This window comes from Labeo rohita, chromosome 22, assembly GCF_022985175.1.
Source record: "Labeo rohita strain BAU-BD-2019 chromosome 22, IGBB_LRoh.1.0, whole genome shotgun sequence".
NCBI classification, from domain to species: domain Eukaryota; kingdom Metazoa; phylum Chordata; class Actinopteri; order Cypriniformes; family Cyprinidae; genus Labeo; species Labeo rohita.
Window position 1 is genome coordinate 27,831,191 of NC_066890.1, and position 25,217 is coordinate 27,856,407.

Sequence of the window (25,217 nt, forward strand, 5' to 3'; positions counted from 1 at the left end):
TATACTCAAATACAGATGAAACATGTGATCGTTGTAATGCAAGCAAGGCTGATCTAACCCATATGTTCTGGTCATGTTCTAAACTGAGACAATTTTGGCTTTCAATATTTGACATTTTAAACTCTGCATTTAATTTATGAATTCACCCTAACCCAATAATGGCTCTGTTTGGTGTCACAAGTGACGATATTCATATAACTAAAGAAAAAGAAGATGCCCTGGCATTTGCAACATTAATAGCTAGAAGAAGAATTCTTTTAGAATGGAAATCACCAATGACACCTAAACTGTCACTATGGCTTAATGATATAATGTCATTTTTAAAAACTGAAAAAATAAAATATTTTCTCAAAGGGTCAACTAGAACATTTTACAAAACATGGGATCCTTTAATAATTTATATCGAGAAGAATGTACTCCTCCAACTTTGAGCCCTCATCTTTGTCCCCAAAACAGTTTTGTATCTGTTTATTTTTTTATTTTTTATTTCATTTTATTTATTTATTTATTTTGGTTTTTGGTTTTGTTTTGTTCAGTTTTCTGTTGAATTTGATTCTGTGGGTAAAAAATGAAAAATGAATGCCTTTGACAGTGTTTCTAATACTGAATGCTTTCAATGTACCTTGTTCTGATAAAAATATAATAAAAAAAAATAAAAAAAATAAAACTGCAATTATAAATTTAAAAAATGTATGTGTGTGTTAGTTACACATTTTACACAGTTATACATTTGAATTAAACATTAATCGACTATAAATGTGAATTTTAAGAAAATATTAAAAAAAAAATTTAAACAATAAGCAATCATACTGTTCAATAACAATATTTATATAAATTTTTACAATAACCATAAAAAGCGATTACAATAAAAAAAAAAAAAAAAAAAAAAAAAAATATATATATATATATATATATATATATATATATATATATATATATATTTTTTTTTTAAATTAAACATAAAAAAAACATATTGCAATAAACATTTTGTCAGTCAGTTCGGTATTGTACTTATATTGCTGATTTTATGTACGTTTAGGCAAGGAATGGTAATATTGTTGCCATTCAAATAGAAACTAATTCTATTCTAATGGAAACAATTCTATAACCAATAATATTGGTTTAGTTCATGACTTGAAAATTACAAAGTTAGCTGAAGTTGTTGTTGTGCTCTGTTAAAACCAGATTGAAGCCAACTGTCTATTGGTTTCCTGTTTAGAAATCCTCCAAACACAAGAAGAAGAAGCAGAAGAAAGAAAAGGAGGAGAAGGAGAAGAAAAAGAAGAAGCGACACCACCATCATCACCATCACAGTGACGCCGGCGGGGAGGATTCGGTGCAGAACGGCACCGTGGAGGACGAGGAGCCGCTGCCAGTCAGTATCTAACCAACACACCCATCACAGAAGTCCACTCTATTACACTAAACGCTGTGGAAATGTACTTTATCCTGTACTTAGTCAGCCTCCGTCTCGTTTCAGCCCATGTCCAACTACTCGCTGCTGGCCGAGAACTCCTACATCAAGATGGTGAGTGTGATGATCCTGAAACACGAATGCGCATTGTGTTAAATGATTCTGGTGTGTAGTTTATGAATGATGTGTTGTTCATGTGTCTCTGTATGTATGTTTTAAGATGAAAGAAGATGCTGATCAGGTAATCATAGGAACAGAACAAGTGTTGTTGCCACTAACTTGCTTTGATACAGACTTTAGTCACAGTAGACACCAAATATGAACAAAAACAAGCTTAAGAGGTCAGTTCATCATGTTGCACCATTGTGTTCATGTCTTTTTAAATAATATAATTATTATAATAAATATTATTGACTTTTAAATATTTTTTGTTTACACATATAAAAAGTAATAAAAAATATTCTAAAAATTAAATTTAAAAAATAAATCTGCAATTTATAACATTATACATGTTTTATATATATTTTATATATTAATAAAATATTCTTAAAATAAATAAAAAATAAATCTGCAATTTATAACAAATTGGTTGATATTTTACAATTTTATTTATATATATAGTTTTAGTATATTTATACTATATAAAAATAATAGGTTTTGTAATAAATATATATAAAACTATATATAAATGTGTGTAATATACAATATGTGTGTGTATATATATATATATATATAGAGAGAGAGAGAGAGAGAGAGAGAGATAGTAATAATAGTTTTAGTATATTTATACTATATAAAAATAATAGGTTTTGTAATAAATATATATAAAACTATATATAAATGTGTATATATTTGTGTGTGTATGTATATGTGTATTTGTGTGTGTAATAAATATCAATTATTTTACAAAATATGCAATTTATAACCAATTATATATGTATTTTATAATGTATAAACTATATATATATATATATATATATATATATATATATATATATATATATATATATAGATTTATACATGATATATATATATATATATAGATATATAGATTTATCTACAGTAGTCAACATTTGAAGTGGATCAAAACCTTTGATTAAATTTGTCTTAAAACCAAAAAGAATACCTGTTCTTGTCTTAGGACAACTTTGCTGAACCTTTTTTGATCCACTTCAAATGTTGACTACTGTATATATGTATATATATATATGTATGTATATATATAATTTATTTATTTTATTTATTATTTGTTTTTTCAAAAAAGTGTAATATTAAATTAAAATACAATTTAGAATTTATTATAAATTATTTAAAGTGTGTGTGTGCATATCAAATCATAACATAAACTAAAACTGTTTTTCCATCCCACAAAGCCTTGTGTTCATTGAAGGCAATTTAAATCTGGTGTCTGCTGTGACTAAAGTGTTTGAGTGCTATAAGACTGTCCAATCATCTTTGAGCTCTGACTCTGAAACATTAGTTGTTAAATACACCTGTTTGGTGTAGTTAAAGCTGATGTGATCTCTTTCTCTTTTAGGATGATAAAAATGACATCAAAGGCATTAACTCTTTTTGACCTGGTTTTAGGGCTTGTATTCGGCTCCCATTTCTTCTGGCTTTCTTTATCTACTGAAATCCGATTGTTGTGTGTGTTGGTGTGATCTGTATGTTTTGGCCTCCTAAAATTTCCCAACTCCATAAAAAACATCTTTCATATTCTCTAGGTGTACGACATCCAGGGCAACCATCAGGATGAGAGCAAAGTCGTGGTGTCTGTCATCTTCGAGAACAAGAGCGACAGCTTCCTGAAGTCGATGGAGTTCAATGTGCTGGATTCCCTCAACTCCAAACTGCAGAGGCCGGAGGGAGCCGGACCTCACGACGGCCTCACCGTCCCCTTCCAACTGCCACCGGGTCAGGATAATAGCCACGCTTCTGAAAGTGCCACTGACTGGATTTAGGCAGATTTCACTCATGTATTCAAATCTTCTTCCAGGGGTTTCGAACGAGGCCCGCTTCGTGTTCTCAGTGCAGAGTATCGTCATGCCTCAGAAACTAAAGGGAACCCTCACCTTTATAGTTAAGGTCAGAAACTTCCATATAGGCTCATAAAAGCATGTGCTTTTCCATATGTTTCAAGTGTGAGTGTTAGTATTGTTCATGTGTATTAATTGTTTTCTGCCACAGTCGGACGAATCCTCCACTCATGAGAAACTGGACTTCAAACTGCACTTTACATGCACGTCATACCTGATCACCACTCCCTGCTACAGGTGAGCAACACGTTACCACATTGTCACGTGTCTTTTTATATATATATATATATATATGTACTGTAAAAGGATTATTATTATTATTATTATTATATATTAATATTTAATAGCAATTGTAGTAATAAATATGGTAGTATTTCTTGTTTACTAGTTTTTAGTAGTACTAAATAATAATAAATAAATTATTAGTAGTAGTAGTAGTAGTAATAATAGTAGAATAGTAATATTGATATAATCTCAGTTTTGGCCAAATTATGCAGTCATACAAGAAAACACAGTAAACCTGGAGCTTTTTTTTCTTCGTTTCATTTTTTTTAATGCATTTTAAGTCACAATCACACTTTAGACTTTTTTTTTTTTTTTCAGTTGTACTATAAAATAAAATAATTATTATTGTTATTATTATAATAAAATAGTATTATATTATTTTTAAATGCTAGTAATATCTATATAATAGCAATTGTAGTAATAAAAAACAATAATATTTCTTTTGTTTACTAGTTTTATTTAGTAGTAGTATAAACTAAATGTTTTTGTTGTTGTTATTTTTATTATAGTATTATTGATATATAATCTACATTTTGGCCAAATTTTGCAGCACTTTACTCCCCTATTTTTTCCTTTTTTATTTTACATTTTAAATCATGTTAAAAATCATAAAAATTGCAATTTTGATTTTTTTTTTTTTTTTTTTTTTTTTTTTTCCCCAGTTGTACTTTAAAATAAAAGTATTATTGTTATATATAATATACAATTTAATATTCTATTTAACAATTCTAATATTTCATAGCAATTGTAGTAATAAAAAAACAGTAATATTTGTTTTCTGTTTACTAGGTCTTTTAGTTTTTTATTATTGTTATTATAGCACTATTTATGTATAATCTCAATTTTGGCCAAATTGTGCAGCTCCATTTTCTTTTTTTTTATTTTACATTTTAAATTACAATCAAAATAATAAAAATTGCTATTTACACTTTTTTCAGTTGTACTCTAAAATAAAAGTATTAAAATAGCTTTTTTATTGTTTTTTTTCTCCTAAGTTTCCCCTAGTAAGAGTATTTATTGAATAAATGAAGATAGCAATAAATAGTATTTTGTACAACTGTTTTAGATTAGATGTTCTGTAATATACAATGATTATTATTAATACATTGTTTTTTAAATGCTATTGATATTTAATCGTATTTGTAGTCATTGTAAATAGTATTTTTTTTGTTTACTATTTTTAGTAGTAGTAATAGCTATAATAATAATTATTAGGGATGTAATGATTCACTCAACTCATGATGCAATACAATTCACAACACTGTTTTCATAAAACGATTAGTTTAAACTAAATAAATAAATTAAATAAACCCTAATAATAATTAGTAGTAGTAGTAGTAGTAGTAATAAAAGTAGTAGTAGTATTTTACTGTTGTTATCATAGTATTTGTGATGTAAAATCACAATTTTATGTGTTCCCCCTTCCTCCACCCCAAGTTTCCCAAAAATTGAGTGTTTATTATTATTATTATTTGTATTTTTTTTTTTTTTAAGTTTACATGTGGATGATGAAACTTATTTGTGTTAGGTCTGTTGTTAATTGGTTAAAATGTAAATTAATAAGACTGTTCTGAGTGATTTGACGTTGCTGAACGTTCACACCTTGTGTTGTCAGTGACGCATACGCTAAGCTGCTGGAGTCGGGCGACCTGAAGGGCAGCTCTCTACGGCTAGAGGGGATCAACATGCCCTTCCACCACCTGCTGGCCAGGATCTGCTTCCACCATCACTTCTCCGGTGCGCCGACTTCACCGACTACCTGTGATACAATTCAAACAATGGACAACGCTAAACCTATTCTTCTCTTATTTCCTGTGTTTGCAGTTGTGGAGAGGATCGACTCCTGCGCCTCCATGTACAGCAGGTCGATCCAGGGTCACCACGTCTGTTTGCTGGTCAAAACCGTGAGTATATGAAATATTCCATATGAAGTGAATCATAACGATTTTGATTCCACCAAACAAGACCTTGCGTTTCTCTTCCTTCCAGTCCGATCAGACGGTCTCCATCGACGCCAAGTGCGACGAGCCATCGCTGCTGGGGAATGTGCTGGATGAGATTAAGCAGACCTTCTCGAAATGCTGATTGTGTCTGAGACCCCTAACCTTCGCTGCCCTGAAACCCCCTGAACCCCCATCCCAGTACAGCAGCCCGTCCGGCTGAACCACACGCTCAGAATCATATATCACACTCTGAGACTCGTGTCCCTCCTCTTCCTTTGTATTTATTGGATCAGTCATTCTGCTGTTCTTCTTTTAACACCACAAATTTCAAGCCCGTCTCTTGCCTTTGTTTCCCCTCCTCGACCTCTGACGTGCATCTTGTTTCTTCATCCTCTTCCTCAGCTTCTTCGTCTCTTTGACGGTCTTTCCATTGTCTTAACGGTCCATGACTTTCATCTTGAGAACTGGATTTTTTCGTTGTCGATGCTTGAGTTGTGTGTTTTTTTTTGTTTTTTTTTTTTTAATGTTTTGCGTTGTGTTGTTTGTTTGCATTTTTTTTTTCTGTCCTGAACTCCATCAGCGCCTTTCTCTGCATTAAACATCAGCGAGTCTGTTCCTTACCAGTTTCGTCACGTATGTGTGTTGCTCTTTTCAAAGGCTAGCCCTCGACAGGACATCTTCCCACATCGCATTCTCAAACTCTAACTGCCTCTGAGCACTAATTTCACTCACAAGTGCAGTTGCACACATATAGGACATACAGGTACACAGGGTTGCATTCTAGACCACATTTATATTTGCAATCACATGTGACATTAGTGATATCATGAGGTGGCCCTTTTATTTGTGTTCTTATGTTGGGAGATAATACTACAGTTGCATACAATAAACAACTAAACTGCACACTAACAAACCTCACTCAGGATAATGACGGTTAGTAAAAGTGGCAAAATGAACCCAACCGGATTATTTCGCATCTCACAAATTCTATATAGTTATTCTTGTACTTTGATGTTCCAGTTAATGGATGCTAGGGTTGCAAAGAGGTGGAAAATTGCTGGTAAATTACCTCAAATTTTAGAGATGTTGGAATTATTCCAGAATTTTAACACATATTTTGGAGATGCTGGAATTATTCCAGAATTTTTACCTGAAATTTTGGAGATGTTGGAATTTTTCCAGAATTTTAACAGATATTTTGGAATTGTCCCAGAATTTAACCAGAAATTTTGGAAATGTTGGACTTTTTTTTCCAGAATTTTACCTGTAATTTTTGGAGATGTTGGAATTTTTCCAGAATTTAATCAGAATTTTTTGGAATTGTTGGAATTTTTCTGGAATTTTACCTGAAATTTTGGAGATGTTGGAATTTTTCCAGAATTTCAACACATATTTTGGAATTTCCCCAGAATTTAACCAGAAATTCTTGGAAATGTTGGAATTTTTCCAGAATTTTAACAGATATTTTGGAATTTTCACAGAATTTAACCAGAAATTTTTGGAATTGTTGGAATTTTTCCAGAATTTTACCTGAAATTTTGGAGATGTTGGAATTTTTCCAGAATTTTAGCCGAAAATCTGGGTGTTTTTCCCAGAAATGTAGGAAATGTTGGAATTTTTCCAGAATTTTACAAGACATTTTGGAAATGGAAGTTTTTCCAGAATTTTCCACCCCTTTGTAACCGTAATGGACACCACCAGGATGAAATCTCCAGGTTGCCTGTTTACCTCAAAATAATTTCAATTTGTACTGTAGTTTGTTAAAAACAAACCAAATCGGGTAATCATGTCATGCCCATTAATTGTGATTAATCGCATCCAAATTAAGTTTGTGTTTACATTTGTGTATGTACTGTGTATATTTATGTATATATAAATACACACACATACATGTGTATATACATTTAAGAAATATATATATATATATATATATATGTATATGTATGTATGTGTATGTATATATGTATATTTAAATATACACAGTACATACATTATGTAAGCAAACTTTTATTTTACATGTGATTAACTGTGCTTAATCAATTTGACAGCACTAAAATATAACTGAAGTACAATTCAAAATTATTTTCTGATTACGTTTAACTAAAAATATTACTTAAACATGCCATTTAACACACTGACAGTATCTCATGTTTCCGGACAGTATTATTAAAGTGACCCTTGTGTGTTTCTAATACCCGTCTTGAGAATATAATGCTGTTAAAGGGAGCCTACAAAGTTAAATGTGCACTTCTCAGCTCTGTATCACGTCTGTCAAACGCCACCGTGGCTTTGACGTCATCTAAACTCATGCTTCATGTGTTCTTCTGCTCTTAGAACTGCCGTCTTGTACATTTGCAGATTATAATGAATCATTTTTTTGTTGTTATTGTTAATATACTGTCAAATGCCTTTTATTCCACACTAATGAACTTATGCTGATTAATTCAGGCACACGCTGTAAGTAATTCCTGTGTTTAACTGTCTGATCCAGCACGCTGTAGCGCTCGGTTGTAAGGACGCAACCAAAGTAGATATGCTCATGAAACCTGACGTTATCCTGAGGGTACCTTGCAAGCGTTTTCCATCGTACGAGTGAGTTCATCAACAAGAAGTGACTTGAATAGCAGGTTAAAAGAACGTATCTGGAAAAACAACATCTCTGGTGGTTCACAGGGCCTGTGAGGACTGAATCATCTGACTACTTATTAACAAGTCTGAATTTTGTGCTACAAGTCACACTGAAATTTATAACTTGCATGGGTAGGAATGTAAACTTTGCCTACTTTTTTTGGTTTTGACTAATACATGAACACTTGCATAGAAAACTCCCTGATCATTCCTTGATTGTCGCAATTATTTTCTAGTTTACTTTTTTACGTAACAGTTGGCTTCACCATATAACACCTTTTGATGGTATAATGTATTTTTATTTGTTATGAGTACATCAACTTCAGAAAAATGTCTTGGAATGTTTTTAAAAACAATTGCATTTTGCATTAAATTATTATATATATATAATATAAATATCAGTAGAGGGGGTTTGGGGGGGATTTAGGGGGTTCGTATAGATATGAATACTTAGCCGTTAAATGTGATTCAAGTGAAGTGGCCCAGCTAATCTAATAAGGTTTTCCCTCTGGCAAGTTGTAGTGCAGATATTGCTGGATTTGGCTTATCATTAAAATATACTCTCATTGCTCTTCGTTTGAAGGTACTGTCCGACTCCTTCATATGTATTTTCCGACTGTATGATGTAATATAATGTTTTAAGATGAATAAATGAGCTACAAGAATGACCAATAATGTGCGAGCAATGTTTTTGAGAGGTCCACGTCAAAGAGTTTAAGAAGGATGCTATAGTTTTTTTTGTGTGCACCAATAAATTCATATGTCTACATGTAGACCAAATGTTTGCCTGTGTTTGATCGACTGCAGATGTTTCCTGTTTGTAATCGTGTGAATCGTGTGAACTAAATTAGAAATCTGTTTTTGTTATTTAGACATTATTTTTGAACATGCATAATGCTAAAGCAAATTAATTTCCTGTTTTGTATATCTGGTTGGTCATACATTAATTTTTAATTAGGAGGAACTTGTTCTTGTAGGGTGATACATGGACAGACATAGATAGATAGATAGACGTACATATTGAGAGGACAGATATGGATAGATATTAATATAGATAGATGTACATATTGAGATGACAGAGAGAGAGAGGACAGACAGATGGATAGATATTGATATAGAGAGAGACAAATGGACAGATTGATAGATGGATAGACGGACAGACGGATAGATTGATGGACCGATATAGATGCAGACAAATGGATAGGCATTTAGATATTGAGATGAGAGAGACAGATATTGATATAGAGAGACAAATGGACAGATAGAAAGATAGACAAATAGATATTGATATATAGAGGGACGGACGGACGGACGGACACATAGATAGATATAAACAGACAGATTGATGTATAGATATAGATAGATAGATCCAGATAGATACTGATATAGATTGATATTGGTATAGAGACAGAGGACGGACGGATAGATAGATATTGATAGAGAGAGACAGATGGACAGATAGATAGATGGACAAATAGAACAGATCTATTTATTGATAGATAGAATAGATAGATGGACAGATAGAACAGATATATGGACTGATGGACAGATAGATGGATGGATAGATAGATGGACAGATAGATGGATGAATAAAACATATTTACTGATAGATATATAGATAGAACGGATAGATGGATGGATAGATAGATGGACAGATAGAACGGATATATGGACTGATGGACAGACAGATAGACAAATAGAACGGATAGATGGATGGATAGATAGACATGGGGACAGATAGAACGGATATATGGACTGATGGACAGACAGATAGATCAATGGATGGACAGATAGATGGACGAATAGAACAGATATATTTACTGATAGACAGATGGACGAATAGAACGGATAGATGGATGGATAGACATGGACAGATAGAACGGATATATGGACTGATGGACAGACAGATAGATCAATGGATGGACAGATAGATGGACGAATAGAACAGATATATTTACTGATAGATGGACGAATAGAACGGATAGATGGATGGATAGATAGACATGGACAGATAGAACGGATATATGGACTAATGGACAGATAGATAAAACGGATATATGGACTGATGGACAGACAGATAGATAGATCAATGGATGGACAGATAGATGGAAAGGATATATGGACTGATAGACAGATAGATAGATAGATGGACAAATAGAACGGATATATTGACTGACAGATAGATAGACAAATAGAGGGACAACTAGATGGAACGGATATATGGACTGATGGATAGATAGATAGATAGATAGATAGATGGACAAATAGACGGACAAAGAGATGGACAAGGAGATAGAACGGATATATGGACTGATAGATAGATAGATAGATAGACCTGTAATTAGGTATCAGCCTATACAGTGTTGGAATAAAAAGTCAAGGTAGCAGTATAAACTCTATTTAAGCTTTTTTGAAGTATTTCCTTGTGTTGTGTTTGACTCGTTGGGTTAAGCTGCTCAACCCCCATTGGTTGCAGGAGGCGAATTAAGGCGGGACATGATCTTCAGCTGCTGGCACAGTGTCCTATAGAGTGACGCTGGGGGAGGGAGCGAGACTCCTCAAACAAGCTGCCCTGCGTTGCATGTTTATTTACTAGCTGAACGCTTGATTAACTCAACACGTTTAATATCGACGGCAGGTGCTTAACGTGGGACTTCAAATGCCCGACGCGAACAGCAAATCGGCTGGGGTTGGGACTCGCTGAGCGTAATTTGTCATCGAGTGACTTATCTCGGGTTTGTTCGCTCTTGAGCGTGTGTGGCTACTGAACGAACGGTGGCGTTTGTGAAACGGGCGAACTAAAGTTGTTTAAGGGGCAATTTTGGATGCCAGATCGCTTGTTTTCGGAATATGGCTCACCATGGACACCATCATGTTGCGAGTTCCCAAAAAGCATTAATGTTGGAGCTTAAAAGTCTTCAGGATGAGCCGGTTGAAGGCTTCAAAATAACTTTAGTCGACGAGTCGGACTTGTACAACTGGGAAGTCGCGATTTTCGGACCCCCGAATACGCACTATGAGGGCGGTTATTTTAAGGTTAGTAATGGCTGTTACTGTGTTTTATCTTTCGATGTCACCTGGCGAGGTTTTGTACACAAACTAATTCGACGTATAAACGTCAAATCGAACATTCGAAAACAAGAGTGACTGTTTTCTTAGAACTGTTTATGAACGTTTGAAATGTTCATTTGTGTCATTCGTTCTTAAAGGAATGAACGTTCTAATATTCCAAACCTGTTTGACGGTGTTCTGTGGAACAAAAAATGAAAAACATGAAGAAAAGATGTGACCCCGGCTGTCAAAAACAGCCTAATAATTGTGTCCCACAGAAGAAAGAAGCTCTAAAGGTTTGAATCCGAAAACAGAATTTTCATTTTCCCTCGATTCTTTGAAGGGTTCAACGTTCGAATTTTTAAACACCAACGTTCCATTTGTCCATAATTTGGTGTGTGCTCAATGAAAGAACTGCTCCATTGTTCCTCATTGTTCTCTAGAATTACCATCAGTTGCTTTTTACACACAGTTCACTGGAACAGTGACTGACTGTTGTGAAGTTCCCTCAGCGTGATTTAGTTCGTATTTTACATATAATAAACCACGAGAACGTTTCCTCAAGATGGACAGGTGAAATCTTTTATTCAGAACCTTTGGAGTTGTATCATTTTGTGTCTGTCCATTTGTCAGTAGCTTTGTCATGAGTCTACATTTGATCAAATTAGCAAAGATTTTTTGCTTTGAAACCCTTCGCTTTTTGCGAAGACAAGCACTTAACATTAGATTTTACTTGAACCTACTGCTGCTAACTATCTGCTGTGTCCCACCAAAGTCACTCTGTAAGACCACAACAATGGCAGTTATATTTAGCCCGGCTTCATAGCTATGCCTGTGTGTCATTGGCTTGCTTGCTGGCCAACCAACCTCCAAACATCATACCATTAGCAAGTGGCTACTGACCTGCTGGGAACACTGGGAGGGAGTCGCACCCTGGGTTAAACCGAAAACTAATTTGTTGGTCCAGTTGAGTCTTTCTTTCTTGTTGTCTAAACTTTAAAGACAATGCATAGCTGTGAAAATTCAGTTCTCCCCTGTTGTTTTCCTGCATTGATGTGGAAACCGTGTCTGTTTGTTAGTGGGGAGGAAGGAAGCAGGTCAGCCCTGGGACGTTCTCAACGTCTCTTCCAACAGGAAGAGATGAGTAATCATGACTTCCTGCACACTACCGTACTTCATCAAAACAGACAGGTTTCCCTTCTGCATTATTTTTCCTGTTTTTTGATATTATGATTTTTCACAACAAAACTACAGAGTATATTTGTATATTTATTTATGATATGAATGATAAATTGTTCCTGTAATGCACAATTACTTGTCAGATTTTGGTCATGCCACCCACCCCTAGTGTCACACTGTATCAAGCTTCAGTTTTCCAGCAAAGAGAGATTTGGCACAGTCATTAAATTCTCATGAGACGGATCTCTCTAAGCAGGCTTCAAGTTCTTACACGTGGCGCTGAGCTGACAGGTAGCAGGGTTCGCTCCTGATCGGCTCGTCGCTCCGGTGAAGCATGCACACACCCAGGCCCTGTAGCAGGTGATGTGAGCTGGGCTTGGCCGTGCTTGACTCAGCCTGGCAGCTCGAGTCATGTTACCCCCTCCCCTCGCCAGACTGCTGGAGTGTCACAGAAACCAGAGACTGACACACTAACTGGGCCTGTTCTAGCCTCGTTTAGTGCCTGGAAGGTGTTTGGAGTGAGTCAGCCCGTAATAACAACTCAGTTTAACTCTTTCAAGATGTCTGGTATGACTAAGAACCGGTAATGAACAATCTTTTGTGAATGAATTCATGTTTAACATCCTCTGTGCAGTTTGGGCACATGCCCTAAAACCTCAAGTGTGTTAAAAAAGAAATGTAGTTGTTGGTCTGATATTCATATTTAGAAGCAGTGATAGAAAGATACCAGATACTAGAGATGCTTGAAATTAATTTTTATTCATTTAATTTTGTAAATTCGCTGCTTGATAATTGAATTGTCTAAGAAATCAATAAATAATGCAATCCATTATTTACACTGGATTACAGATTGTAATTTATGTTTACCAGAGTTGATGACAAAATTTAATAAATTAAGCAGTCCATTATTAACATTGGTAAATGGATAAATTCACAATTTGATAATCAAAATTTGTCTACAAAAATCGATAAATAAATCAAGCAATCAATTATAAATGTTGGTAAATCACTAAGTTTACAATCTGATAATTGATAGTTGACTATGGAAATAATCAACAAATCCAAGCATTAACATTTCTGGTAAATGAGTAAATTCACAATTTACTAAAGAAGAAATTCTATGAAACTGAAAAAATCAAGCAATCCATTATAGATGCTGGTAAATGGATAAACTCTGAATCTGATAATCAAACTGTGTATGAAAAACAAATTATAAGAATCAATTATAAACAATGGTAAATGGATAAATGTACAGTTTGATCATCAAAAATTGTCTACAAAAATCAATAAATCAAGCATCCATTATAAATGCTTGTATATGGTTAAAATCACAATTTAATAATCACAAAATTTAGACAAATCAAACAATCCATTATAAATCTTGTTAAACAAATTCACACTTTAATCAAATTATCTACAAAAATCACAAAATAAATCAAGCAATCATTTATAAACATTGGTATATAGATAAATTCACAATTTGATAATCAAAAGTTGACTGAAAATAAAGAAATCTGTTATAAATGCTGGTGAATGTATAAATTCACAATTTGATTATCAAAAATCAATAAATAAATCAAGCAATCCATTATAAATGTTCTTAAATAGATGTCACAATTTGATAATCAAAAGTTGACAATGAAAATCAATAAATCAAGCAATCCATTATAAATGCTGGTAAATTGGTAAATTCACAATTTAATCATCCGAAAAAAATTATACGAAAATCAATAAATCAAGCAATCCATTATAAACGTTGTTAAATGCATAAATTCACAGTTTAAAAATCAAAAACTGTCTATGGAAAAAACAATAAATCAGGCAGTCAATTAAAATTAATAGTAAATGGATAAATTTCACAGTTTAATTTCCAGAATTTCTACAAAAATCAATAAATCAAGCAATCCGTTATAAACGTTAAATGGATAAATTCACAGTTTGATAATCAAAAGTTGTCTACGTAAATCAATAAATAAATCCAGCAATCCATAAATGCTGATAAATGAATAAACTCACAATTAAATAATCTGAAAATTTCTACAAAAGTCAATAGACTGCATGATTTATTATAAATGTTGTTAAATGGATAAATTCCATTTCATAATCAAAAACTGAAAATCGATAAATAATTCAAGCAGTTCATTATAAATGCTGGTAAATAGATAAATTCACAGTTTGGTAATTGAAAATTGTCTATGAAAAACAATACATCAAGCAAGTAATTATAAATATTGGTAAATGGATAAATTCACAATTTGGTAATTCAAAACTATAAAAATTGTTAAATCAGTCAATTATATCCGTTGGTAAATGGATAAATCCACAATTTTCATAAAAATAAACTGTTAATTATCAAAATGCATGTGCATGTTATGAAATGCTGGATAAGTGCAAGTTTAATTTGTCTGTCCCCCTGTGATCTATTGGCTTATTGATTTTCCCACTGGACCAGAAGGCGGCATCCCATGTTGTCAATCATTGGTCCAATGTTACAGCAGCTGTCATTGGTATCAGCAAGGTAACAGATGTAGATACACCGAAATACAAGACTACACAGTCTGAACAAATGCATCTGATGGATCAACCCACAGTCGACAGGTGCTCTAGTTCTTCACAGAGAACTTTATGGCCCTCTAATTAGGTTAATTACCTGCTTTCAGTGGATCCCAGTTCATTCTTGACTAGCTGCTGGTGTCAAATGAAGCAGTGCTGGGAATTAAAAGAACAACTTCCTACCTCTGGCCCTCAGGGACTGTCTCTCCCTCAAGTAGTTTACCCTGAAGGGCACCATTTCCCTCTCCTCTCTAATGTTTCAGTTGGGATGGAGAGAGTGAGATCAGGCACTGGAAGATGAAGAGAATGAAAGAGGTGTAGGAGAACAGGACGGTTTGTTCAAGGAGAGCAGCAGTGACCTGGTTTATTTCCTCTAACAACCCAATATCCATGGGATTCCCTTCCTCTCGTTTACTCTCCAGTGGGATTGTTGGAGAGAGATTTATTTTTAGGTTGCGCTTCAAGACAAGGATTTGAGCAAAAAACGGATCCATTTATTCCAAGAGGCCCACATTGTCATTAGCATTTCACTTTAACCAAATAAATTACGTAATGCGGATATGAGTGTGTTCCAGAATGAGTTGCCCATGTAAACCAAATGTTGTGCTTGGATTGTTCATTAAGTTTAACATCTGCTGGTCCAGAAACACTGAGTGTTAACTCATTGTACAACCATAAAGAAATCATATTATATTATGTAAATGTCCACGTGGTTTAGCTGAATGTGAAGAATGTTTAATTTAAATTATAAATTTAAAGATGTTACTTCTCAGATGTGTAGCCTCATTGTTTGTTGTTGTTGTTGTTGTTGTTGTTGTTGTTGTTGTTGTTGGGAGAAATGCCAAGTTCTGCCATGAAACCCTAGATGGTGCAGGCTGATCGGTACGCACAATGATATTCACAGTGTTACACTACTTGGCACAAGCTGTTTGGTTCATTTTGCATACACGGCCAATGAGCTTGCTGCTTTACATTTAAATGGCTGGTTATCATTCACTGGAACATTCGCAGCACCCTTAAAGAGTTTCTCTGAAACCCTCCTCCTCCCCAGCTCCACCTGTATAGATCTGTTATGGGTTGTTATTTATGCTACTTGACTTGTGTAGCAGCAGTATGTCTTAAATACTCACAGCAGTGTATCGGCGCATGTATTGGAAGTAGCAAATTCAGCAACGTAGCAGGTTTATTCCAAATACATATTAACATTGTCATATCCATTACCATGCTAAAATCTTTGAGTTGTTGTGATGGAAATTCCATAAAAATAATTGTTACTAATATGATTGTGGTTTTGTGAGGAATTCTGAGCAGTTTGTGATAATTTAACATAAAAAAAAAAAAAAAAAAAAAAAAAGAAAGAAATTGGTCGTTGCTTACACCGATATCCTCGTGGGTAGCGCACCAACATATAGTGCCTCGCGGACCATTCCCAATCCTGTGCCTCTGTTGTGTCTGTCTTTCTTTCTTTCTTTCTCTCTCTCTCTCTCTCTCTCTCTCTCTCTCTCTCTCTCTCTCTCTCTCTCTCTCTCTCTCTCTCCCCCACTTCACCTCCTGTCTTGTTACTGTTCTATCATAAAAAAGGCAAAAATGCCAAAAATCTAAAATTTGTATGTGAACAGTGCATGCAATTCTACTCTGACTGCATGCAAAAAATGTTGCAATTCTTTTGGTGTTCAAATTCTTATGGCAAAGTGTCCTGTCTCTCCACTCTGAAGCCACTACTCTTGATCTGTTTTTCATACGTAATATCAGTTAATAAATTTTCTATCAACATTTTTGCTTCGAACAAAGTTTTGTCAACATCAGGGTCAGTTGTGTTCTGTGAGCAGTGAGGTCGATTGGTACTAGTGTCTTAGCTATGTTGTATATCACACAATGTGATAGACTGTTGATGTCGCCCAAACAGCATTTGTAAAAATCCGACAGTAAAAATCGTACACGTCCATGTGCTTTGAACAGATCAATTGGTACTAGTATCTTAGCTATGCTGTATATTGTACAGTCTGATAAAATGTTGATGTCGCACAAATAACGTTCGAAAAAATACGACTTTAAGAATTGCACACTTCCATTTGGGCTTTCAACAGATCAGTTGATACCGAAGTCTATATTGTGTATTGTACAGTCTGACAGACTTGATGTCGCACAAATAACGTTCGTAAAAATACGACCGTAAAATCATACTCTGCCACATGCTTTTAACAGATCGATTGATACCAGTGTCTTAGCTATGTTGTATATCTTATAGTCTGCTAAACTGTTGATGTCACACAAACAACATCTGTAAAAATCTCACAGTAAAAATCGTACACGACCATGTGCTTTGAACAGATCAATTGGTATTAGTGTCTTCGCTATGTAGTATATCGTACAGTCTGCTAGACTGTTGATGTCACGCAAACAGTATTCATAAAAATCCAACAGTAAAAATGGTGCACGACCACATGCTTTTAACGGATTAATTGGTACTAGTGTTTTACCTATGTTGTATACTGTACAGTTTGATAGACTTATCACATAATCAACATTTGTAAAAAAAAAAAAAAAAAGACAGTAAAAATCGTGCACTGCTACACATGCTTTTAACAGATTGATTAGTGTCTTAGCTATGTTGTATATCGTATAGACTGATGTTGCACAAACTTTTTGTAAAAATACAACAGTAAAAATCGTACACTACCACGCATGCTTGTAACAGATCGATTGATACTAGTGTCTTAGCTATGTTGTATATTGTATAGTCTAATATACTGTTGATGTCGCACAAACGTTTGTAAAAATGTGACCGTAAAATTCGTACACTGCCACGTGGTTTTAGCAGATCGAGTGGTACCAAGGTCTTAGCAATGTTGTATATCATACAGTCTGATAGACTGATGTCGCACAAAAAAAAAAAGTACACTGCCAAATGTGCTCTTAACTGATCGATCGGTACTAATGTCTGTGTTTTGTATACCGTACAGTCTAATAGACTGTTGATACAGCACAAACCATGATTGTGAACATACAACTGTAAAAATCGTACAATGCCATGTGAATTTAACAGTCAGGTCAGTTGGTGCCAAAGTTTTAGTTATCATGTATATCAAACGGTTTTATATACTATTGATGCTGCACAAGCAGTAATTAAAAAAAAAAAAAAAAAAAAAAAAAAAACGGAACAAAAAACCATACACGGCCATATGAGCTTTCAACCAGTCGGTTGGTATCAACATCTTGGCTATGGGTGTATATTATACAATCTGATAGACTGTTAATGTTTCACCTGCAAAGAATGTAAAAATGCAACCGTTGAAATCATAAACGGCCCTAAACCAGCCTAATTATACATACCAACTACTGAGCAAAAATCCGTAGCTTTGCACATCCCTGTCCTTAAAGTTTGAGTCCTCTCATCGAGTTATTAGGTAAAGTAGCTAAAGCGAGACGCTCGACACACATGCTGTCACAAGAGCTCTTGTGTGTCAGGTCATGTGCAGGAGCGAAGGACTCCTGTAAGCTGCCTCTGGCGAAACGTAATACCGTTACCTTCTCGCACGGATCCCTACTTGAGGTTTAATAGGCTTGCTTGCTTGAAAGTTGCCCTACACTACTTGGGTTTCAGGAATTGAGTAGCACTTGATACGTACAGGTGCCACTGTGTGTGTGTGTGTGTTTGGTTGCTGGTTGTCCCAACCCCCCGGTACCCCTTCCGAGAGCTAGGCCTTTGAAGCACACACCAGCTGACCGTGCCAAATCAGCAAATGTGTGCTGTGGGGGTTGTGGAGTGGTCTGTATACATGTGTGCCCACCAGCCACTCTACTGAAAGGCACCAGGCTCAGCTTGGTACAGATTGTGAAGGATTTGAGTGGATATATGTATAAAAGGTTTGTTTATGCTCAGATATACATGGATGGGCATGGCACAGATTCAGTGTGTAATTGTATGGGTTTTGAATTCAGTAATACAAGTTCAGACCTTGGTAGAACCTTGAACATGGTGCCATGAACTCCAAGGTTTTAATGATGATCTATTACAAGGCTCGACAATAAGGAGTGCCTGATGGCCCAGGGCCAGTGTGAAAGATGCTCGGAACAGTTGACGAATCGGGGCCACTGCCACGTCGTCACGAAAGTTTATCATTTTCACGCGTTTTAAAGTCTTGTTCATTTGAAATTTCAAGGAATCACAGAGAGACACGTCTCTGACGGACAGATAGCCTACAAAAGTATGTCAAAGTGCCTGTCTTGATGAGAAACTTTGTAGCTTTAACAATGATTATTAATCTATATTTCATCTATACAGTGGAGTACAGATGCACCGATCGACCAGACATATTTCAACAGATCTCTGTTCCGGGGTTGCACACAAACTGCATGCAACATTTTTAAAAATGTCATGTGTGTGGAAATATTACGAACTCTTAAACATCCGTTAGCAGAGGCCAGAGACGCTGAAGACGAACGCAAAAAAAAAAAAAAAAAAAAAAAACTGTAGCATTGTTGCTTTGTTTACAGCGGTAACCAGTGAAACGCTGTATCATTATTGCATGAGTGCCACCTGCTGGCAGAGACCGAATTTGTTCATTTAGTCCATCTGGTGTTTTTCCCTAATCATCGTTTTATTTGTAATAAAATAATAATGCTAAAATAATTTTTATGTTAATAATGTTTGAACTTTAAATTTGTTAGGCTAGTAGGTTTTGCTGGAATGCAGAATTGTACAATTTAATCGGTATGTAAAATTTTGATGTGAAAAGCGTATTTATTAAAATAAGATAACATGGGTCAAAAACAATAACAACTGTTGTGTTTTTTTTTTTTTTTTTTTTTTGTGGCTGGACCAGTAGAAAAAATCCTTAGCATTGAGCCCTGCATTATATTGAGGGTTACTGAAGTACCCTTTCCACAAGGCTCCTAGGTTTCCTCCAGGTCCTGTAGGTTGTTATGCCATTATACCAATCGTTGATATTAGTATAATGATAATTATAGGGTAATATGCAGAGATTATAAATAAATGTAATCTCAATTTAAAATATCATTTTCATCAATGGTAATCTAATATTAATAATTCTACAATGACTACTACTACTAATTGTTATAATTAATAAGAATACACTAATTCTCAAACACAAAACAATACTTAATAGAATTTAAATGTAAAGATTTTTTATGATGCTCTGAATCTAAGACCAATCTGATATTTGGCTAAACTGGTCATAAGTTTTTATATATCTTTTGACCAGTAAGTGGTGCTGTGCCAAAACTACTCATGTTCCCTCAGGTCATGCTTGTTATAACATGTACCAAGTTTGCTCAGAATCCGCTAAAGAACTGCAGCGATATAGCCTGTTCATTTTTGCACAAACTTCATCAAAATTAACGTGCATTACGCAAATTTGGCCTATTGGTGGCGCTAGAGAGTTTGAGATAGAGACTCCAAATTCACTATGGTTATTTTTGAGGCTGTCCTCTATCTCTGTGCCAAATTTTATAACCTTCCTGCAAGCGGTTTTATGGGCTGCCATAGACTTCCCAGAGCGGAAGAAGAAAACCATCCAATAAAAAAAGGTGTCTAGCCATACCTAAGAACTAAAATATCAGCCCTAAAAGTTGGCCTCTTTTACCACAGCCACCAAAAACACCCAAGCAACCAAACAGCAACACACTAAAACTTTTAAAGAATATTATTAGCGACAAGTTTGGGAACACCTAATCTAGGGGAACCTGTGAGTAGTGAACTATAAATGGTACATACAACCTGGATACTTACGTTGGCAGTTCTGTCCGCTAACACCCATGTGAAGCCTACAGTACAGCTCACGCTTTCAGCTAGTAGTATTTATACATGTTGAGGATGTGTGTTTTTCTACATGCTTGGCGTTTTCTCTCCAAATAAAGGACGGATTAGCAGCCTGTTCCACAAATCAGTTTATATGCTGTTTGGCTGCATTGCAAATGGTAGCTTAACTTGCAACAGGCTTTCAGTTAAATCAGATTCTCAAATGAAAAACATACCAAGGGAGCAGCCTGATTTTTATTTTATTTTTTATTTTTTTATTTTTTTATTTTTTCCCCCATCTAGTCTGTTGGTGCATGACTGGTATTCTTGTAATAAATCCATGTTTTTACCACTTAACCAATGGATGTCATTAAAATGTGTCATGGATGTGTATTTAGTAGTTGAATAACAAAGCTATACAGCATCGCTAGAGATCTTGGGTATTGGTGTTACATTGCTGCATTGAGTGGCTCTGTGCTTCATCACGTATCACTGGACAACAATGTGCCATTACACCCATTCCCTAATGAATGTGTGATTTCTTCCAGGCACGTATCAAATTCCCCATCGACTACCCGTACTCTCCTCCTGCCTTCAGATTCCTTACTAAGATGTGGCATCCCAATATTTATGAGGTTAGTTTATACAAACACAAACAAAACAGAGCCTGATCAGCATTTGTTCGGATTAAAATACCTAAACCTCATGTCGTTCCAAACCCATAAGACCTTTGTTCATCTTCGGAACACAAATTAAGAGATTTTTGATGAAATCCGAGAGATTTCTGACACTGCATAGACCGCAACACAACTAACACATTCCCAAAAGTCCCTAAAAGGTAGTAAGGAAGTTCTCATAGCTTCATAAAATTATAGTTGAACCACCGATGTCACATGGACTATTTGTATGTTCTTACTACCTTTCTGGGCATTGAACATGGTAGTTGCATTGCTGTCTATGCAGGGTCCGAAAGCTCTCAGAAATATCTTAATTTGTCTTCTGAAGATGAACAATGGTCTAACGGGTTTGGAACGACATGAGGGCGAGTAATTAATGACAGAATTTTCACCTGTAGGTGAGCTATCTTTTTAAACATGTAATTTAAATGCCATTTTCAGTCTTTTTAAACAATCATATTTAAAAAAAAAAAAACAACAACAACAACAACAGATTGACAATTAAGTATTTGCATCTATTTAATAGTATTTAATGAAACGAAGCATGATTTTTAATGTTATCAATAATAAGCATGACAGATAACAGGTTAACATTATTTCAGAATGGGGACGTATGTATTTCCATACTGCACCCACCAGTGGACGATCCCCAGAGTGGAGAACTGCCGTCAGAGAGGTGGAACCCAACACAGAATGTGAGGTAAAATAGAATTTTTAAAACCAAATTAGTCAGCAGTGTTCTTCATATTCTTAAAGGATTAGTTCACTTCCAGAATTAAAATTTCATTTACTCACCGCCATGTCATCCAACATGTTCATGTCTTTCTTCAGTTGCAAAGAAAGGAAAACATTCCAGTATTTTTCTCCATGTAGTGGACTTCAATGGGGATCAACGCGCTGAAGGTCCAAATTGCAGATTCAGTTTAGCTTCAAAGGCCTCCACACATTCACAGCTTAGTAATAAGGATCTTATCTAGCAAAACACTCGGCCATTATCTTAAAAATAAAAATTGATATACTTGTTAACCACAAATGCTCTTCTTGCACTAGCTCTGTGATGCACGTGCGCGTCTTTACGTATTTCGTAATCATGTTGGAAAGGTCACACGTGTACCATCTCATTTTCTCCTCCAACTTCAAAATCATCTGACAGTACTTTTACAGTACCTTTTTTGTAAAGAGCGTTTGACTTTGTAAACACTGGGTCTGTACTTCTGCCTACATCACACCTGAGGTCAAACTAGTGCAGAATGAACATCTGTGGTTAAAAAGTATTGAAATTTGTACTTTTCTTATAAAATGACCACTCGTTTTGCTAGACGAGACCCTTGTTCCTCGGCTGGGATTGTGTAGAGTCTTTTGAAGCTGCACTAAAACTGCAATTTGGACCTTTAACCAGTTGATCCCCATTGAGGTCCGACATATGGAGAAAAGTCCTGGAATGGTTTTTCTCAAACGTATTTTCTTTTCGACTGAAAAAAGAACGTCATGAACATCTTGGATGACATCGGGTTGAGTAAGTTATCAGGAATTTTCATTCTGAAAGTGAACTTCTCTTTTAATCTAACGTTGACATCAGCTTCCCTTGTGATTTCCTTACACAGTGCTGTTTCTTCTCAGTTACGCCTCAACAGCTTGAGATCAATAATTAAGCCAACTGGTTGCAATTAGTTTAATGTAATCAGCTGATATCTGCTTCCCTTTCAGGACGATCTTATTGAGTGTTATCTCGCTGCTGAATGAGCCCAACACCTTCTCGCCTGCCAACGTGGACGCCTCTGTCATGTACCGCAAATGGAGGGACAGTAAGGGAAAAGATCGCGAATATGCAGAGATCATCAGGTTTGAAAAAAATCTTTGCATCCACTTATGCTTACATCTATTACATTTCAACCGATTTGCAAAAAAAGTTCACCCAAAAATGAAAATTCTGTCGTCATTATTCACCCTCATGTCGTTCCAAATCCATAAGGCCTTTGATCATCTTTGGAACACAAATTAAGATATATTTTTTTATCATATCTGAGAGCGTTCTGACCCTGCATAGACAGCAACGGTACTACCATGTTTCAGACCTAGAAAGGTAGTAAGGACATCTTTAAAATAGTCCATGTGACATCAGTGCTTCAACAATCATCTTATGAAATTACGAGTACTTTTTGCACGCAAAAAAAACAAGTAAAAATGACAACTTTATTCAACAATTTCTTCTCTTGCTCCTGTTCACAGGAAGCAAGTTCTAGCCACCAAAGCCGACGCCGAGCGGGACGGGGTGAAGGTGCCCACCACACTAGCCGAATACTGCGTCCGTACCCGCGCCCCACCTGCCGACGAGGGCTCCACCTTATTCTACGACGACTACTACGATGATGAGGAGTTAGACGATGACGAAGAGGAAGATGAGGACTGTTGCTATGACGAAGACGACTCCGGAACAGAGGACTCTTGACGAGGAGCGCCCAAGCTCTGAACTCTCCGCTTCTGGTTTCCCGTTTGGTTTCGTAGCTTTTAAATCAAGTCGCAAAGGATATTTTCTGTTCGAAGATCTGAGATCCCAAAAGGGCAAGAGATGAACTCTTTATGCCTGTTCGAACTAAAACTGAGACGTTTTGAGGGTTTGTTTTTGTTTTTGTTTTATTTCTTGTTGTTTTGTCTGGTTTTTGGGGGCAGGTTGGGTTCAACCAATCAGTGCGAAACAGTCCAGCTCATGTTTATTTGATTCTCGATAAACACCTTGCCTTTCAAAGGCACCTGATCTCAGGTTTTCAATGTCTGTGATTCAACAGTATTGGCGTCTTCAGTGAGGGGGAAAAAAAGTAGCTAATATACATTCTCAGGGCTACTTCTGTTTCGCACACCACAATGCATCATATTCTGCTTCTGTAGCCAAGGACTGAACAAGCTGAATGATAAATGGATGCATTACATAGAGTTCACACCATTCTAAGCTTCGTCCTCATTTTGGACTTTAATATTTTGTTTTATCCATCAACAAGCCTGTCTTATTTGTGTTGTTTTTTGTTTTTATGGGGTTGCGCGGTAGCGTTTTGAATCTTCAGTATATTTAGCTACTCTTGCTGTTGTTTTTTTTTTTTTTTTTTTTTTTTTTTTAGTTTTGTTATATGCTTTTTTTTTTTTTTAAAGCTTTGTGGTGACTCTCTAACCTAAAATCCTCCTCAGGAAAATGGACACGAGACATGGTGTGTGTTTGTGACCCTAACAGACTCTTTAAACCCTTTCAGGGTCATTCATACGCACACAGGGGTATTTTGGGACACTTCTCCTTGTTTGGAATTATTATTATTCTTTTTTTTCCCCCTTCTAATTTTTTTTGGTATGCTTTGTAAATCTATTTAAAGTCTGAATAAAGATCTTTATTAGAATTCATGTTGATGAATGCTAAAATTAATATAAATAAAAAAAAAGAGTTCCTATATTTTGGTAACACTGCCAACTGTTACCAAAATACCATTTTAGCCACTAGAGGGCAGCAGTGCGCTGCTTATTAGTGTGGTTTTGTTACATTTATCATCCTAACCCAACTGTAGCTTTTAGGTTATGCTCTTATTTCTACATTAACAACATTTAAGTTAACTTGCTGCATTTTATTCAAAGTAAAGCAGCACAAAGTCAAGAAATGCCATTATGTCCTTCATTACTTTTGTATATTCAACTGAGCCGAAATGGATC

At 35.3% G+C, this 25,217-nt stretch overlaps 2 protein-coding genes across 6 annotated transcripts in view; both read left to right on the forward strand.

The window, feature by feature from the left end:
* ap3d1 (adaptor related protein complex 3 subunit delta 1) overlaps positions 1-9,016 on the forward strand; it is a 47,021-nt gene extending 38,005 nt beyond the window's left edge. For 3 of the 5 annotated variants that reach the window (XM_051095314.1, XM_051095317.1, XM_051095316.1), the window contains 9 exons: positions 1,220-1,375; positions 1,481-1,528; positions 1,635-1,655; positions 3,139-3,328; positions 3,411-3,499; positions 3,602-3,687; positions 5,351-5,472; positions 5,560-5,639; positions 5,725-9,016. In XM_051095314.1, the coding sequence (XP_050951271.1) occupies positions 1,220-1,375; positions 1,481-1,528; positions 1,635-1,655; positions 3,139-3,328; positions 3,411-3,499; positions 3,602-3,687; positions 5,351-5,472; positions 5,560-5,639; positions 5,725-5,820 (888 nt within the window). In that variant the 3' untranslated portion in view covers positions 5,821-9,016. The remainder of the gene's footprint in view (positions 1-1,219; positions 1,376-1,480; positions 1,529-1,634; positions 1,656-3,138; positions 3,329-3,410; positions 3,500-3,601; positions 3,688-5,350; positions 5,473-5,559; positions 5,640-5,724) is intronic. The other 2 variants (XM_051095315.1, XM_051095318.1) reach the window with 1 other exon arrangement.
* Positions 9,017-10,848: 1,832 nt separating this feature from the next.
* cdc34a (cell division cycle 34 homolog (S. cerevisiae) a) lies at positions 10,849-24,910 on the forward strand. The gene is made up of 5 exons (XM_051095342.1): positions 10,849-11,342; positions 21,399-21,485; positions 22,130-22,227; positions 23,235-23,369; positions 23,757-24,910. Exons 1-5 carry the CDS (start codon positions 11,157-11,159, stop codon positions 23,974-23,976), a joined length of 726 nt encoding a protein of 241 aa, XP_050951299.1. The 5' UTR covers positions 10,849-11,156; the 3' UTR covers positions 23,977-24,910.
* Positions 24,911-25,217: the final 307 nt, after the last annotated feature.